Below are 19515 nucleotides of genomic sequence, written 5' to 3' on the forward strand. Positions count from 1 at the left end.
GGAAAAGATTAGTTTTGTTTTTTGCTTCATTTTTCTGTGCTATTTTAAAACTTAAAAATTATCTGTTATACATTAATTCATTTTTGTTTTGTTTTTGTTTTTACATCATAATACTGCTGATATCAGCTTGTGTTCTATAGTTGTTGATGGGTCATAGTTTAATTGGCAATGTTTTTTTCTTTCATAATGGTTATTATGATACCATTTGGTTTACTGCAGTACAATTCTGGTACTAACCACCCAGACTTTTCACACACTTCACAAGTTAAAGGCCATGCTCCACAGTAAGACTACTGTTCCGATTCTAGCCACACTTCTAACCAACTGGATATAAATTTGGGAGTTCCCATGACCCTTTTAGGTTTAATAATAATAGAATGATTCAGACTCAAGAACGTGTTCTACTTATGATTACAGTTTTAGTAAAGGATAGTAAAAGATACAAATCAGAACTAGCCAAATAAAGAGACACATAGGGTGAGGGAGGTCTGGGAGGGTCATGAACATAGAACTTTCGTGCCCTCACCCTGTCATCCTCTCACCATGTCTCCTCTTGTCACTTACCAGAAAGATCCATGGAACTTCAGTACAGTTTTTATTAGCATTTCATTGGGTAGGCTTGTTTGGTTCATTGACCTCATGCTTGGCCTTCAATCTCCAGCCATGTTTTCCTTCCTTATAGTCAGGCTAGCTCCAAACCCTAGCCTTTTCTTCTCTTGGATGGTCTTTATGGTGACCAGCCCGCATCTTGAGTCATCTCATCTGTGAGGGGTGATGCCAGAGGCTCAAGAATGACTAAGACATTCCTATTATTCAGGAAATTACAAGGCTTTAGAATCTCCCCCCAAGAATCAGGGATGGAAGACTAGTGTAAGATTCTGTATTATACAATGATGCACACAAAGGTAGTGTATCTTTCAAATGATGTATTAGCCTGGAATACAATAATTTTTACTTACTTATTTGACAGACAGAGAGCACAAGTAGGTAGAGAGGCAGGCAGAGAGAAGAGGAAGCAGGCTATCTGCCAAGCAGAGCCTGACATAGGGCTTGATCCCAGGACCCTGAGATCATGACCTGAGCCGAAGGCAGAGGTTTTAACCCACTGAGCCACCCAGGTGCCCTATAGCCTGGAATACAGTAATTTTAAAACATCACTCTTTAGGTTCTTTGGTGTAAGTTAACATATGAAGTGTTTTGAGCTCTCTTCTGCATAAATTATTTTAACTATATAAAATAATGTGGTTTACCCAAAAGAAACTAGGATTTTTTTTTTTTTTCCTAAGGGAGAAGCAAGCTTCCTGCTGAGCAGGGAGCCCGATGCGGGGCTCGATCCCAGAACCCTGGGATCATGACCTGAGCCGAAGGCAGACGCTTAACGACTGAGCCACCCAGGCGCCCCGAAACTAGGATTTTTTAAAAAATATTTTTTTATTTATTTGACAGATAGAGATCACAAGTAGGTAGAGAGGTAGGCAGAGAGAGAGGAGGAAGCAGGCTCCCTGCTGAGCAGAGAGCCCCATACGAGGCTCGATCCCAGGACCCTGAGATCATGACCCGAGCCAAAGGCAGAGGCTTAACCCACTGAGCCACCCAGGTGCCCCAAGTAACTAGGATTTTTAATGAAACCAGCACACCTTGATGCCACTATGTAGTCATTGTGTGATTCTGAATCTCACTTTCCTTATTTGCAGAACAGACATAACTTTATAAAATGTTAAGTACTTTTCAGCATTGAGTCAGGCATGGAGTAGACATTCATTGAAGTATCCTTAGTATTGCTGTTTGTATTAGTATTATCTGTATTATTAATCATAACATTTGCAGATTTTACCTCTATAGGTAGCTAGAGGTTGAGTTCTTGTTGTTCTTGTTCTTTTTTTTTTTTTTTAATTTTATTTATTTATTTGACAGAATGAGAGAGAGCACAATCAGGGAGAGTGGGAGAAGGAGAAATGGGCTCCCCGCCAACCATGGAGCCCGACGCAGGGACTCGATCCCAAGTCCCCAGGATCATGACTTTCCTTAGGTGGGAATGTATAAACAGGGTTTCAAAGTCTACAGAGCCCCTTTTGGAAGGAAATTTGATCATGTAAAAAATGCAGAATTAGGATGTTTCCATTTCTCTTGATTTTCTAGACAGAAATTGAAAAATGGAGCTAGTGAGATTTAGCCTGAATATATCATTTCTTGATCCTGGCTATGTGATCATTATATGGAATTATGATATTTAAGTACATTGAACTCTGTATCTAAAAATAATAGCAGGATTCAGGTAGAATTTACATCAGGCTCTCTGCTCAGCGGGGAGCCTGCTTCTTCCTCTGCCTGCCACTCCCCCTGCTTGTGCTCGCTCACTTTCTCACTCTCGCTCGCTCTTTGAAAAATAAATAAATAAAATCTTAAAAAAAAAAAAGAAGTCCCTACAATACATCCTCCTTAGAAGAATTCTACCAGTGTACTGGGAAAGTGCTTAATATCACTGTAATCCTTTGTGAATTTTTATTTTGTTTGACTAGAGATTGGTTGTAATTGATGAAGTTTTTATTCTGAAAAGTTAATTTTTTGTTTCTATTAAACTCAGTATTTATTTGTTTGTAGGGTTTTAGTTCTTGGTCATACCTCATGTAGTAATTCTGAGTTTATGGATAAAAGTCTGCACTGCGCAGTCAGGAGGGGCCAAGAAGTTGTTTCATTTTTGTGTTTTTGTGCTCATCAGTATGATTTATATTCCTAAATTATCATTTTTTGTGGGCCATTCTGATTGGATGGGGGCTGGTGGTGTGGCCAGTGAAAGAAGTCACACAAGGCAGAGCAAAAGAGGTAGAAGTTTATCGAGTACGCTGCAATGAAGTAGTAGGCAGGACGGCAAAGGACAGACTGCCACAGGTGATGGGCAGAAGTTGTAGTTATAGGTTGGAATGACAGAATATGAGATGTATGGATTTTTACCTTTTTTGGTGATCTTAAGAACTATGCCTGCTTGGAAGTTACTATGGTCGATCAGGGCCTGTGGCTTAATGAGAGCCTGTTAGTGTTAGCCTGGTAGTGGCTGTGGGCCCTTTTGCCTTGCTCCAAGTTTCCATTGCTGAGGCCTGTTGCCTAAAAGTAGTCTCTACAGTTTTGGTAGTTGTTTACATTCAGCTTTGTAGTATTACTATTTTCATGTTAGTTTTACTTAAATCTACTGCCAACAGTATTTTCTACTCCTTTCACCGTAAAACAGAGATGTCCTTCATATCTTTTTGCAGTGATGGGAGGTGTATCATGTTTCTTGTAATTAATACAATTCTTAAGTTTCCTATTTATTTATTTATTTTAAAGATTTTGTTTATTCATTTGAGACAGAGAGAGCCCAAGGAGGGGGAGAGGCAGAGGCAGAGGCAGAGGGAGAGGGAGAAGCAGACTCCCTGCTGAGCAGGGAGCCTCATGCAAGGCTCAATCCCAGGACCCTGGATAATGACCTGAGCTGAAGGCAGAAGCTTAACTAACTGAGCCACCCAGGTGCCCCTCTTTTTTTTTTTTTTAAGATTCTATTTTTTTTTTTTTTTTAAAGATTTTATTTATTTGACAGAGAGAGATCACAAGTAGGCAGAGAGGCAGGCAGAGAGAGAGGAGGAAGCAGGCTCCCTGCTGAGCAGAAAGCCCGATGCGGGACTTGATCCCAGGACCCTGAGATCATGACCTGAGCCGAAGGCAGCGGCTTAACCCACTGAGCCACCCAGGCGCCCCTAAGATTCTATTTTTAAGTAATCTCTACACGCAATATGGGACTCAAACTCATGGCCCTGAGGTCAAGTATCACACACCCTACTGACTGAGCTAGCCAGGTGCTCCTTAAGTTTTCTAAACAGAATCCTTTTAAGACATAAAGATGAATGGTCCTTTAAAAGATTTAATTTTTTTATGAGAGAGAGAGAAGAAGATAGCATGAACATGATTAGGGGGAGGAGCAGAGGGAGAGGGAGAAGCAGACTCCCTGCTGAGCAGGGAGCCTGACTCATGGGACCCTGAGATCATGACGAGCCAAAGGCAGATGCTTATCCCACTGAGCTACACAGGCGCTCCTCTTCAAGAGCTTTTGAGCACACATGTAGTTTCCTATACTTGTTTCTTGGTTGTTTCAGATGGGGGAGATAATTCTGTTTTTATTCTAATTAAGTAAAATTTCTAATTGAAAATTAAAATTCTAAGAATTTTTTTACTTAAGTCATCAGTGTATTATTAAACACTATTATATATAAGATGTCTTGCTGAACACTTCAGTTACTATATAATATCTTGTAAGTAAATATATTTAATAACAACTCTGTGAGTTAAGTACTATTGTATTCCCATTATACTGATGAGGAATTTAAGACAAGTTGAATAAATTGTCCAAGGGCATGCAGCTGATAAATAAATGGCAGAACTAAGACTAAACCCAGGCAGTCTGACTTTTGGAGCCTATACTCTTAGTGACTGTATTGATTTATAACTATTTGCTTTCTGATAAAACAGTTGTAAAAGGGCTGACTTGTGTTATTACTGATGTAGCCCCTTCTATCAAAATAAGCCTGGAAGGTTTTTGTGATATATATATATATATATATATATATATATATATATATATTTTTTTTTTTTTTTTAAGATATTATTTGTTCATTTGACAGAGTCACAGTGAGAGAGGGAACAGAAGCAGGGGGAGTGGGAGGGGGAGAAGCAGGCTTTCCCGCTGAGCAGGGAGCCTGATGCAGGGCCCCATCCCAGGACCCTGGGACCATGACCTGAGCGAAGGCAGAGGCTTAATGACTGAGCCACCCAGATGCCCCTAAAAATTTTAATATTTACATATTTTAAGTGTTTTAGGTCTATACGATTTAAAATGTGCAGTGTCACCAGAGGTCACAAATAATTACTAGACATTCTGACTTTAATTTAGTTTTCATTTGGGACCACATGGTAGAATGATTTCTGGGGAATTATTCACTCCTAATTTTTATGCAAGAATCATCTCTGAAGCCAGTGGAAAACATAGTACCTGAGACGCAGTAGGCAATTCCATGACTGCGTCTCTGACTATGTGGGCAGCTCAAACGACTGAACCACTTAGGCATCCCCATTATTTGGAGATCATTAATTTGAGCTCCATTGAGTAAATACCAGTAGGTATACCCCATGTAAACAAAAGTTCTTTGGGGGTCCTCGAAGACTAAAGAGGGGTCCTGAGACCAAAACCTCTGAGCACTTCCTGTTTAGATTATTTGTATCATATGATATTAAAGAAAATCTTGATACAGAAGTAAAAATCTAGAACATATTAAAAGATTATAAATATTAAGTGAAGCATTTTTATTTCTTACTAAATACTTCTCTTTTGAATTGTGTAAGCAGGAGACTGGAACCTACTGAACGACCTCTTCAGATTGTGTATGATTACTTATCCAGGCTGGGATTTGATGACCCTGTGCGTATACAGGAGGAGGCAACAGATCCTGACCTTGGCTGTATGCTTCGATTTTATGGTGGTAAGAATTCATCAGTGGCTTTCTGAATGTGTTTAATTTGCTTTTAGTTGATCATTTGCCCCTCTCTGTCTTCAGCTTTTTAAAAGCATTTTAACAAAAGGTGTTTTTAAGCCACTTAACTAGTGTGGTTAAAAAAACAACAAAAAGAAGCCGGTGAGTTGTACTTAAGAGAGACTTAGAAGTATTAGCCAAAACACCTTCCCATCTTTATTTTTGTTCTTCTTGTTCTCATGTTTTTGCTGACTTAAAACTAGAATCATTTTATTTCTTTGTCAAAATCTTGATCAAATCATGCTTTTCAGTATCAGTTTTACTTTCGGGTGCCTTATAAAAACCATGGCGTTCTGGATAGCTCAAGAATGTTGAGAGCTGGGTGGTCATTATCAGATAAGACTTGACATTTGATGAATACATTTGTCAAATCTATATATTATTAAATTTAGTGGGCTTGAAATCTGGGATTTCTTTAACTCTTGTTTCTCTTTTGGTGCATTTTCCCCCCTATCATCTGTTTTTCACCTGATCACTTCAATAATAAAATTAGACTTAATAAAACTAATTACTTTCTGAATATTGCTTTCCAAATATAGTCTACTAATACTATGACTGTTGAGTACTATTGTGTGATTATTACTGTGTGATTTTATGGTTGTGAATTACCTGGTTTATTACAACCACCTTATGCCATAGGGACTATTCTTCAACAGATGAGAAATCTGAGGTAGGGAAGTTAAACAACTTGTTCAAGGTCATACAGCTATTAAGTGACAGAGCTGTTTAACACCAAGTGATTTTGAAAGATTTGAATTAGTGTGACCCACTTATCAAACAGTTGAACTAATAACTGAATGATTAGTATATAGTAGGCAAAGTTATTTACTAAAATTCCCTGCTCTCATTCCTGAAAGTGTTGATTAAATTTCTGTATACTTCGTTTTTTTTTGGTTGGTATTTATTTTTAAGTAATCTCTATACCCAGTGTGGGCTTGAACTTACCACTTGAGATCAAGAGTGTCATGGTCTACTGACTGAGCCAGCCAGGTGCCCCTGTGTATACTTCATAATACAACTCTTGTGACATAATGTCACAAGACAGCTTTATTTAATGCACTTCACAAAAGATTTTATGTTTAATTTTTTATCATAACACTATTTTGTGACATATTCCTTAAAAGTTGGTTTTGTTTTATTTTATTTTAATTGCTTTATATTCATTGCTAGTTCATGAAAGGAAAATAGTTGCTAGATTGAAATTGAATAGGAAAAATCCATGGGATGCCTGGGTCCATCTCTTGATTTTGGCTCAGGCCATGATCTCAGGGTGAGATTGAGCCCTGTGTCGGGTTCTGTGCTAGGCATGGAGCCTGCTTAGAATATTCTCTCTGCCTCTCCCTCTTCCCACCACACCCCTCCTTAAAAAAAAAAGGAATTAAAGGGGAAAATTCTTTAGATTAATTTGAAGAGCACAGCCCATTTAAACCTATAAAACTTGGGTTAAAAAAGAGAACAACTTGGATCAGTAACATGTTCCTTTTGTGATTGTGGTTGAACATGAGTTCTGTTTATGTGTTTTATTCTAAGGTGAGAGTTGAGCCTGAAAGTGTCAGCGAGCTCCTTTTGAACCACTGAGATTGCATTGCACCCAGTTGTATATTGCAGGAGTATTGGCCCTAATACAGTAACCTTTTGCCAGCACCTGATGAGCATGATAGCATGCCCAGGATCTTCATATACCCTTAAGATAATATTTCTAGTAGAGTCTAAAAGAGTACCAGTTTGTATTTCTTACTGTGTTTTTGAGGGGAGGGGGTCTTTAACAGAGAACATTTCCAAAAATGGCCTCTATTAATTTAGAGAAGCTAGTATAATTTGAGTGAGAAAATTATGTTTGGGAAAGAGGTTTTTAAAGCTAATTATTTTTGAAACTAGAAAATATGTATATATGGCACCAAAACCAAAAGTAAAAAAAAAAATATATATATATATATATATATATATATATATGTATTAATTATCTCTTGTCTATGTAATTAAGTACCTCAAAATTTAGTAACTTACGGGAGTGCCCAGGTGGCCCAGTTGGTTAAGTGTCCAAATCTTGGTTTTGGCTCAGGCCATGATCTCAGGGTTGTGAGATCCAGCCAGGGCTCCAGGCTCAGTGTGGAGTCAGCTTGAGATTCTCTTCCTCTCCCTCTGCCCCTCCCCTGAGTCATGTGCTCTTTCTCTAAAATAAATAAATATAATCTTAGAAAAAGAGCAGCTTAGTAACTTAGGGGGCGCCTGGGTGGCTCATTTGGTAGACCATGCAGCTCACACTGGGTGTGGAGATTACTAAAAAAAATTAATTAATTAAAAAAAAAACTTGTGACTTAAAATGATAATAAGTATTTATTATATAGTTTGTGTGTGTCAAAAATCTGGGAGTAATTTATTTATTTATTTATTTATTTGACAGAGAGAGAGATCACAAGTAGGCAGAGAGGCAGGCAGAGAGAGAGGAGGAAGCAGGCTCCCCGCTGTGCAGAGAGCCCAATGTGGGGCTAGATCCCAGGAGTCTGAGATCATGACCTGAGCTGAAGGCAGAGGCTTTAACCCACTGAGCCACCCAGGCACCCCAATCTGGGAGTAATTTAGTTGGATGGTTCTGGTTTGGGTTGCATGAAATTGTAGTCAGTCTTTTGGTTGAAGGTATAGTCATCCAATGGCTTGACTGGGGCTGAGAGAATTGCTTCTAGCATGGCTCACTCAAACGGCTGCTGGTAGGTCTCAGTAGTTGGTACCCAGCTTTCATAGGATGTCTCAGTTTTTAACTCTATAGACCTCTTTCTAAGGCTGCCTGAGTGTCTTCCTGATTAGGCAGCTAGCTTCTGTCAGTGATGAGACAGACATGCACACGTGTGTGCGCGCGCGCGCACACACACACACAGAGGCCTCGGTATTTTTTATGATCGAGCTTCATAAGTCACCTACATTATTACCACTTTCTGTTTAGTCGAAGTGAGCCACCCTATACAGCCTATCCAATAGAAAGGGAAATTAGGCCCCACCTTTTGGAGAGAGAACTCTCCAAAGAATTTGTGGACCTGTCTTAAAACGATCACAAAAAGTATGCTTCCCTCTCACCTTTTTCCTCCATCCACTCAGTTCCTGAATCCCGAGACAACCACTGATAGGAGAAGAAAAAAAATATCTGAAATATTCTCTTAGAAGCAAATAGCTTAGTAATCAGCTTTAAATATTTTATATAGAGTATCTTTGGTGATTTAGCTTAGTTAGCATATAATGTTAATGAGGCCAGGGTCATAAAGGCCTAAGTTCAAACCAGTTATTGTTGCTGTGCTTGCTGGATCTAAAAGGTACCCCGTACCCCAAGCAGCCATTATGCAAATGTTCATTAGTAGTGTTGCTGGAAAGGGACTTCTAGGGAAAAGGGAGTTAGTGGAATGACTGGCTCAGTGCAAATTCATGATAAAAGCTGTGGAAATAACATAATTGACTAAAGATGAGTAGGTAGCATGATCAGTCACAGAGATTAAGAAAGCACATTAATGAACTCTTTATTTGTATATGAGGAAAAGGAGTCTAGAAGGTATGATTTACTAGTGAAGTTGTAATTCTGGGACTCTGTGGCTCAGGTAGTATAAGTCCCAGCCTGAACATTTTTTTTCTTTCTTCCTTTTTTTCTTTTAAAGTTTTTTATTTATTTGACGCACAGAGAGAGATCACAAATAGGCAGAGAGACAGGCAGAGAGAGGGGGGGAGGCAGGCTCCCTGCTGAGCAGAGAGCCTGATGTGGGACTCAGTCCCAGGACCCTGAGATCATGACCTGAGCCGAAGGCAGAGGCTTAACCCACTGAGCCATCCAGGCACCCCAAGACAGTTTTTTCCAAAGAGCATAAGCATAATAAAATGAAACCAGATACAGAAGAATCACATAGTATGTTTCCATTCATTTAAAGTTCAAAACCAGACAAAATTCAGCCATATTGTTTACAGATGTGTGGCAGTATTACCATCAATCCGTCAAAATTTGTTCTTTCCTTCCGTAATAATAGAGTTACAGTTGGCACATGACTGCCTAGCTACATGTCACTTCCCAGCCTTTTTTGCAGTTAGGTTTGCACACATGTGACTCAGTTTTCTTCCCTGGTATGGAGTGGAATTGTTGTGCTGCTTCTGTACCTGGTTCCTTTTTTGAAGATTTTGTTTATTTGTCAGAGAGAGAGAGAGCAAGAGCAGGCAGAGGGAAAAGCAGGTTCCCTGCTGAGTGGGAGCCGGATGGTAGGTTTCAATCCCAGGATCCTGGGATCATGACTTGAGCCAAAGGCAGACACTTAACTGACTGAGCCACCCAGGTGTCCCTCTGTATCTGGTTAGTGCCCTTGTCTTCTTCCATGGGCTAGGATGGCATTCATCAAAGCAGTATTAGAAGTCATGTGTTGAAATGGCAGAGCTGTCATCAGCCTGAGTTTCTTGATAGTGTTGACCTCAGAAACCTGCAGTGTCTACCCTAAGAGGATTACAATTCTTTTGTGTTTGCGCCATTATATTCTTTTCGTTGCAGTAGTTTAACCTGCTATAACTGATCCAGGATGCATATATAAGTGGCAGAAATATGAAGAAAGCAAGGAAATGATTCTAAAAGTCAGGAGAGTGGCTGATCTCTAGGGTGGAGGGACAAGGATGTAATTGCTATAAATATGATTTTTTTTTTTTTTTTAAGATTTTGTTTACTTGACAGAGAGAGACACAGTGAGAGAGGGAACACAGTGGGGGAGAGGGAGAGAGAGAAGCAGGCTCCCCCGCTGAGCAGGGAGCCCAATATGGGGCTTGATCTCGGGACGACGGGATCATGACCTGAGCCGAAGGCAGACGCTTAATGACTAAGCCATCCAGGCACCCTACAAATACGATTTTTGAGTCAATACATATATATATATATATCTTTTTTTAATTTTTCAAAATATTCCTAAATTGCACAGACAATACCGATATGTGCTTTCATCAGTAGAATTTGAGAATGCTCGTTTCTTTGTAACTTTGCCAACATCAGGTATTATTGTTAAAGTTAATCTTTGTCCCAGGGCACCTGGGTGGCTCAGTCAGTTAAGTGCCTGCCTTTAGCTCAGGTCATGATCCCAGGGTCCTGGGATTGGGTCCTTAGCCGGGAGCCAGCTTCTCCCTCTTCCTCTCCCTCTGCCTGCCACTCCCCTGCTTGTGCTCTCTCTCCCTGTCAAATAAATAAAATCTTTAAAAATAAATAAATAAAAATAAACAAAATTTAAGGGCAAGTTACAGGCTGAGAAAACATGTTTTTTACAAATAACAGTATGCAAAGGATGTATACTTAGAATACATGCACATATTCTTTGGTTCAATATGAAAATAAGACAAAAATTTACACAGAAATATCAATGGGTTATTCAAAGAAGAAGAAATCTAAAGATCCAATAAAAATCGAAACAACATTCAACCATACTAGTAGTACTAAGGGAAACGAAAATGAAAACAAAGACACCATCATTTTATTTATCACATTAGTAATACTTACAAATGCTAATAATATTAAAAGGTGAAATTGTGGGTAAAGGGGTACTTTGATATACTGATGGGCTATACATTTGTTCTGCATTATTTTAAATGCAAATACTCTATGACCCATTAATTTCATGTTTACAGATCTACTCTGAGGAAACACAGGGGCACAAAGGAGGCGATTTTACTGTAATGCTGTTGGCAGTAGTCAAAACTGGAAATACTGTAAAGGTCTATCACTAGCAAAATGGTTACATAAATTATAATACATGATATTCAATACTGTGCAACTTAGAGAACTGCATATAGAAGACAGCTAAGGAAAGATCTCCAAAACATATGGTTGAGTGAAAAAGCATGAAGACCACAGCAAATAATACCACTTACGTACACAAAATATATTTCTACAATTACGTATTAGGTATGAATATAAGTTAGAAAATTCTGAACAGATATACACCAAGTTGATAGCAGTGAATGGACCTGGGAGGTGATTGTAAGACACTGAAATGCAATAAATAATGAGACTGTAGGGGCGCCTGGATGGCTCATTGGGTTAAAGCCTCTGCCTTCGGCTCAGGTCATGATCTCAGGGTCCTGGGATCGAGCCCTGCATTGGGCTTTCTGCTCGCAGTGAGCTTGCTTCCTCCTGTCTGCCTCTGCCTGCCTCTCTGCCTACTTGTGATCTCTGTCAAACAAATAAATAAATAATCTTAAAAAAAAAAAGTTTTAATTTCACAAGTTTTTTTAAAAGATTTTTTATTTTTATTTATTTGATAGACAGAGATCACAGGCAGGCAAAGAGGCAGGCAGAGACAGAGAGGAGGAAGCAGGCTCCCTGCTGAACAGAGAGCCCAATGCGCGTCTCCATCCCAGGACCCTGGGATCATGACCGGAGCCGAAGGCAGAGGCTTTAACTTAACACTGAGCCACCTAGGTACCCCTAAAACTACATTTTTTACAGAGGAAAAATATATGGACACAGTGATTACAAATGTGAAATATGCATATAAACTAAGACTAAGATGTGCATAATCATAAACATAATTGTGTAAGGATGATAGAAGAGTTTTTTGTTGTTGTTACTCTTTTTTTAAAGATTTGAGAGAGAGAGAGCACACGTGCAAGTGGGGAGAGGGCAGAGGGAGAGAATCTCAAGCAGACCCCCTCCTGAGGGTGGAGCCGGACGTGGGTTCCATCTCAGGACAGGACCCATGAGCCCATGAACTGAGCTGAAAGCAAGAGTTGGACACTTAACCAACTGAACAACCCAGGCATCCTGGAATGTTGTTGATTTTTTTTTTTAAGATTTTTAATTTATTTACTTGAGAGAGAGAGAGCATGAGAGGGTAGTGGGAGAGGGAGAAGCAGACTTTCCGCTGAGCAGGGAGCATGATGTGGGACTCGATCCCAGGACCCTGAGATCATGACCTGAGCCGAAGGCAGAGGCTTAACCCACTGAGCCACCAAAGTGTCCCTGTTTATTGTTTTTAATTGTACAGAAGTTTTTTTGTTTTTTTATTTGTTTGTTTGTTTGTGCAGAAGTTTTATTTAGTCAGATTTGGTGAGTCTTTTCCTTTAATGCATTTATATTCCTTAACCTAGGTCATAAAGGCATTCTGTATTTTCAGTACTCTAGATTTTTGAAGTATGCATAAGAGAGGGATCTAGCTTTACTTTTTCTCTATAGGTAGATAGTGTTTTGTCCTAACAACATTTATGGAATACATCATCCTTTTCCTACTGATTTGAAATATCATCTTTATTATTCTTAAGTTCTTATAAAGGCAGTGTTCTATTTTTGGACTCTGTTTTTGGACACGATAGAGCTGACCAATTTGTCTCGTGCTAATGCCAAAATTATTTTAAATAATATACTTGTATAACACATTTTGATAGCTGGTAGGGAAGTACCATATCACTGTTCTTCTCTGAAAAATCAGGGAGCTCTCTGGAATCAGAGAAGCCTTTGTGAAGAAGTAGTATTTGAGTTGGTTCTCTAAAAATAGACAGAATTTCATTAAGCAGAAAGGAAAAGGAGGGCTTGGGATGGTCGACACCTCAGTATATGTCCTGTGAATCACAGAGAATTCGATTCCAGATTGTTCTGGGTGTTGAGGGCAGTATCAGGAGTTTAGTCTTCATTTGGCAGATGATAGCAGGAAGGGAGAGGATCCAAGCGAGCCAGAGAAGGTGAATCTGGCCCCAGTGTGGAGAATAATTCAGATGTGAATTAATAGGGTTCTGGAGTGGAGAATGGGAAGGAATTATTCAAACGAGAGACTTTTTGAAGGGATAATCGGTGAGAGTTGATGGCTGACTGAAAAGGGGAAGTGAGGAAGAGAACCTAAGAACTGAAGCTGACACTGAGGTTTTAAGCCGGGGTTACTTCAGGAGAATGTCAGGGCTTGAGTTGTGAGAAGGAGCTGCTTCATAGGGATGGTGATGGCTTGGTTTTGGGAATGTTTCATTTTAAGTGGTGGTGAGATGTCTGACAGGTAGTTGACAATGTGAAACTAGAGCTTAGGACATACAGATCTGGGGGTAGGGTAGGTGGGGATGTTAAAACTGTGGAAATTGTCACGATACCCGGAAAGAATTCTTAAACATGGGGAAAGGAGGCTTAACGCAGGCAGAATTTTCGTTATAATAACTAGCTTTGGTTTTATACCCTTGCTGTGTGCCAAGTGCTTTCTCAAGTGCTGAGCACTCTGTATATCTTGTCTCATGTAACCCTTAAAACCTTCTAGGTAGATGTGATTATTCCTGAGAGACTGTCATATGTCCCAGTCAAATAGCAGAGCCAGGAAGCAGATACATCTGTCTGCTTTTAAATTTCATCTTTTTAACTTCTAAGATACTCCGCTGTTCAGTTGTTGGAGAGAGAGTTTAGAGGAGGATGAGGGGTCCATCAATGAGAACACCCAATCCAGCTCCTTGGTCTTAATATTAGGAAGCTAAGGCCTGAAGATGTAAGATTTATTTGGGATCATGAAACCAGATGGTGGACTTACTTTAGCCACCACTGCTTTGCCAAGTTTTCTAGTGAAATACTTCAAATAGAAGTTTTTTGTGTGGTATGAGAGCCTGTTGCAAATTTGAAATTTGTTGTGAGATTTCCTATTTTGATCTTTGAATGTAAGTAAATATTTCATTTTTACCTTCTTACATATCTGCCAATAATTTTTGGTTTAACTTTTTTTTTTTTTTGGAGCTAACTTCGGATTTTCAGAGCAGTTGGAGGGCTAGTACAGAGAGCTCCTCCTGCTCACACTTCATGCCGTCATTTGAACTGTTGTTCCGGTATAAATAGTACTTCCATTTTCTCCAGCTTCTCTTGAGACTTTGTCTTTAATTTTCAGCACTTTGATTATATAGTATCTGAGCTAGAATTTCATTGGGTTTGTTTGGGGTTCACTGAACTTCTTGAATCCATAAGTTTCACTATAATCTTTCTCACTCGAGGAGTTTTCCTGTATTTCTTCAAACCATTTTTCAGCATTGAGCTGTTTCTTCTCCCCCTTTCGCTCCATCCCTTAGTTCAGTTGTCAGAGATTTTGGCCTGCTGCTTGGGATCACATTCACATTTGTATACCTCAAGGGTGAGCCTGGAGTTCATAGACAACTTTAGGGGGGGCATTTTCTAGATCTCCTTCCTCTTTGCTATTTCCTGGGGTTTTACTTAACCTGCCCTGTTGGACACGTCCTGACACGTCCTGCAAGGGCATCCATACTGCAGGACTCCCAGTGGGACAGGGAGACCAAAAATTCAACAGGTTTCACTGTGGGCTTGCAGATCTTCCAACCAGAGAGGAAGTCACACCCCTCAGAGTTTTAGGTGCCTGTGTCCCCACTTTGGGGGGCTGGAACTTAAGAAAATGAAAAGAGGGAAAGGGATGAGGAATTTCTTCCACTCTCTCTGAGTGTTAGGAGACCCCTTTTCTCCTCCTTAAGATAGGACCTGAGGGCATTTCCTAGAGCTCTCTGTCCACACCAGCACCTGCCTCTGATCTTGGGCCTTCTCGAGTCCTGGGCTGGAAGATGTCACAGGAGGAAACAAACTTGCCACTGCTTGGGTGGTAATTCAGATTGTGTTCTTCTTCCCTAATCTGCATGCTGCTCTTTACTTTTCGGCTTCCTTGTATAGCTGCTCCGTGCATTCTGTCTAGGTCTTATAGGTGCATTTAGTGGGAAAGACAGGGTGGAGTGCGCCTTCTTCATCTTAACTCAGAACCAGAACCTTAATGGTGTCTTTTGATTACTTCATTTTAATATAGTCCAATTGAACAGTCTAAATTTACCTTTATTATTTTCTAGAAACTCTGTTGTTTTGTTTTTCAGTTTATATTCACAGTCTGTATGATTCTTTTTGTCTATCATTGTGAGTTCAGGGCTTCTATGTATTTGTTTTGACTCATTACAGCCATTACTCTTTTTGTTGCTCGTTTTGTCCCATTTCAGCTAGTGGGAGCTCTTTACGTTGGCTTCTGTCCTTTCAGCATGACCCCAGGAGTTTATGATAGCATTCTGGATTTTCCATTAAGTTTTGGCACAACAAGATGTCCTAAGCTCATCTTTTCATTGTCTGACTCAGACCAGGAATAAACTCTTTTTCTAAGGACTCCTGGTTCAGTTTAATGAAAAATGATATTTAGAGATTATATTATATATTATATTATATGAGAGGAACTCATTGCTACAGGGTTGCCCTTGATTGTTTTTTTAAGCAACTTTTTAAAATTATAAAAACATTACATTTTCTTTACAGAACATTTAGATGTATAAATATAAGGAAGTTAAAATTATCTGTAATTTTCCACATAGAACCTTGGCTTTTGAGATTGTAAAACTATTTTTTAATTCGAACTGTTAAACATTCTGAGTACTTACTAGAACTTTCTCATTCTCGTTTTTTGTTTTTTGTTTTTTGTTTTTTAAGTAGTCTCCACCCCCAGCATAGAGCCCAGTGTGGCCTTGAACTCAAAACTCTGAGATTAAGCCTTGAGTAGTAGGACACTCAAACCAACTAATCCACCCAGGCACTCCTCATTTTTTTTCTTTTTTTTATAATCACTTCAGATCAGAGACTGAATGTCTAGCAAACACTCCAAAATTAATAAAACAGTATGTTATTTCATATGTAAATGACTTATCCAAAACATGAGAGTGGTGGTAGATAGATTTATCTGTAATAAAATATAAAGAAATAAAGCCAAGTAAGAACAGACTCAGAATTATATATCAATTGATATAACATCTTTTTTATGTAAACTTTTAAAAAGACTATTAGCCAATTTGAAAACATGATAACGATCATGAAGTCCCATTTTTACATAATTTAGCCAACTTTGTAGTAGGTGATACTGTTAACCAGGGTGGGGGATATAGAAGCCATTGGCATGTTTGGGGAGAATAGTGAGATTTTTTTTTAAAAATAGCAGTTTTATTGAGGTATAATTCACATCTCATAACATTCATGCTCTAAAAGTGTACAATTCAGTGCCTTCTAGTATATTCGGAGAAGTATCCAGCCATAACCACAGTCTAATTTTAGAATGTGTTCATCACTGTAAAACAGGACCCTGTATCTATTAGCATCATTCTCCATTCCCCACTCCCACAGCACCTAGCAACCACAGATCTCCGTTCTCTCCTTATGGACTTTCCTGTTATGAACAGCTCCTGTAAGTGGAATCATACATTCCTGGCCTTCTGTGGCTGGCTTCCTATACTCAGCCTAGTGTTTTCAGAGCTCATCCATGTCGTTGTAGGTATCCGTACTTCATTTCTTTTTATGGCTGAACAGTGTTCCATTGTGTAGACAGACAGTGCCACCTTTGGTTTATGCATTGCTCAGCTGCTGGGCGTTTTGGTTGTTTCTACCTTTTGGCTCTTACGGATGATGCTACTCTGAACAAGCATGTGTGTATGAGTTCTTGTGTGGACATGTGTTTTCAGTTCTCTTGGATATAGATGTAAGAGCGGAATTGCTGGAACGTGTGGTGGGTCTCTGTTTAAACTTTTGAGGAACTATCAGACTGCTTTCCACATTGGCTGCACCATTTCGTGATCGTTTCAGTGGCGTTGGTTTACATCTTTGCCAACGCTTTCTAGTGTTTGTCTTTTCCGATTATAGTCATTCTAGTGGATGTGAACCGCTATCTCATTGTGGTTTTGATTTGCATCTCTCTGGTCACAATGAGATGGAGCATCTTTTCATGTGCTTGCTGGCCTTTTATATATCTTCTGTGAAGTAATATCTATTCAGATTCTTTGCCCATTTTTTAATTGTGCTATTTGTCTTTATTGCTGAATTGTAGCAGTTCTTTATTCTGGATACAAGTCTCTAAATATGTTCATGATTTGCAACTATTCTCTCCTAGCTGGTGAGTCATCTTTTTACTTTCTTGATGGTGTCTGTTGAAGCATGACAGTTTTTTACTTTTGATGAAGACCATTTTTCTATATTTTCTTTTTTGTCACTTTATTTTTTAAAGGTTTTTATTTATTTGAGAGATTGAGAGTGTGAGAGAGAGAACAGGAGCACGAATAGGGCTGTGGGCCGAGGGAGAAGCAGACTGCCCATTGCGCAAGGAGCCCGACTTCGGACTGGATCCCAAGGCTCGGGGTCATGACTTGAGCCAAAGGCAGATGCTTCAACGACTGGCATCCCATGTCACTTTTACTTTTTGTGTTGATGCCTAAGAAACCTTTGCCTGACTTAAGACCACAAGATCTATTCTGCTGTTTTCTTCTAGGAGTTTTATAGTTTTAGGTCTTACATTTAGGCCTGTAATCCATTTTGAATTAATTTTTGTGTATGATATGAGGTAAGGGATCTGACTTTATTCTTTTGCCTGTGGCTTTCTAATTGTTCAGCACCATTTGTTGACAAGACTCTTCTTTCCCCATGGAGTTATCTTGACACCCTGCTCAGAAATCAAATGTCCATAAATGTAGAGGTTTATTTATGAACTCTGTTCCATTGCTCTATGTCTGTTCTTACGTCAGTACTGTGCTTTTTTTTTTTTTTTTAAAGTAATATCTATGAGTGTGGTGCTCAAACTCATGACTCCAAGATCAAGAATCAGATACTATACCAACTGAGCCAGCCAGGTGCCCTAAGTACTATACTGTATATGCCAACTCCATACTCCATACTCCACAGTTGAGTCTTGAAATTAGGGAATGTGAGTTCTCCAATTTTGTTTTAAAATTTGTTTTAAAATTGTTTTGTCTATTCTGAGTCTACCGTACTTCTCTATGTGAATTTTAGAATTAATGTGTCAGTTTCTGCCATGAAGGCAGCTGGAATTTTGGTAGGGATTACACGGCTGTTGATCAGTTTCAGGAGTTTTTTCATCTTAACAATATTATATCTTCTAATTCATGAACACTGAATGTTGTCCATTTACTTAGGTCTGCAACTTCTTCTTCTTTTTTTTTTTTTTTTTAAAGATTTTATTTATTTATCTGACAGAGGGATCACAAGTAGGCAGAGAAGCAGGTAGAGAGAGAGGGGGAAGCAGGCTCCCCACTGAGCAGAGAGCCCGATGTGGGGCTCGATCCCAGGACCCTAAGATCATGACCTGAGCCAAAGGCAGAGGCTCAACCCACCGAGCCCCCCAGGTGCCCCAGGTCTGCAACTTCTTTCAACTATGTTTTGTAGTTTTCACTATACTATTTTCATTTTATTCTTTTTGATGTTATCTTAGATGTAGTAAGTTTCCTAATTCTTTTTGAATTATTTATTCCTTATGCATGAAAATACAGTTGATTTTTTTAAAGTTTTTGTATCTGGGGTGCCTGGGTGGTTCAGTTGGTTAAGCGTCTGTCTGACTCTTGATTTCTGCTCAGGTCATTATCTCAGTGCCCCAGGATGAATCTCTGCACTGGGTTTTCTGCTCAGCAGGGAGTCTGCTTGAGGACTTTACTCCCTCTGCCCTTTACCTCCCCCTCTTGTGTGTTTTCTTTCTCTCTTGCTCTCAAATAAGAGTAAATTTTTTTTTTTTTTTTTTTTTTTTTTTTTTTTTTTTAAGGAACTTATTTTTTTGTGGGGTGCCTGGGTGGCTCAGTGGGTTAAGCCTCTGCCTTCAGCTCAGGTCATGGTCTCAGGGTCCTGGGATCGAGGCCCAAATCGGGCTCTCTGCCCAGTGGGGAACCTGCTTCCTTTCCCTCTCTCTCTGCCTACCTCTCTGCCTACTTGTGATCTCTGTCAAATAAATAAATAAAATCTTAAAAAAAAAAAAGATTTTATTTATTTGAAAGAGAGACAGAGATGGAGCATGAGGGGTAAGGCAGAGGGAGAGGGAGAAGAGGACCCCTTGCTGAGTAGGAAGCCTGATGCAGGCCTTGATCCCAGAAGCCTGGGATCATGACCTGAGCTGAAGGCAGACACTTAACTGACTGAGTCACCCAAGCGCCCCAAAATAAATAAATCCTAAATATATATATATATATAAAAAATTGGGGG

The 19515-nt window shown here is 39.4% G+C and overlaps 1 protein-coding gene across 3 annotated transcripts in view; it reads left to right on the plus strand.

Annotated features, from left to right (window-relative positions):
- PHLPP2 (PH domain and leucine rich repeat protein phosphatase 2) overlaps positions 1-19515 on the plus strand; it is a 75301-nt gene that overhangs the window by 13367 nt on the left and 42419 nt on the right. For all 3 annotated transcript variants that reach the window (XM_032324375.1, XM_032324377.1, XM_032324376.1), the window contains exon 3: positions 5374-5507. In XM_032324375.1, coding sequence (XP_032180266.1) covers positions 5374-5507 — 134 coding nt within the window. The remainder of the gene's footprint in view (positions 1-5373; positions 5508-19515) is intronic.

The sequence above is a fragment of the Mustela erminea genome, chromosome 19, assembly GCF_009829155.1.
Source record: "Mustela erminea isolate mMusErm1 chromosome 19, mMusErm1.Pri, whole genome shotgun sequence".
Classification (NCBI taxonomy): domain Eukaryota; kingdom Metazoa; phylum Chordata; class Mammalia; order Carnivora; family Mustelidae; genus Mustela; species Mustela erminea.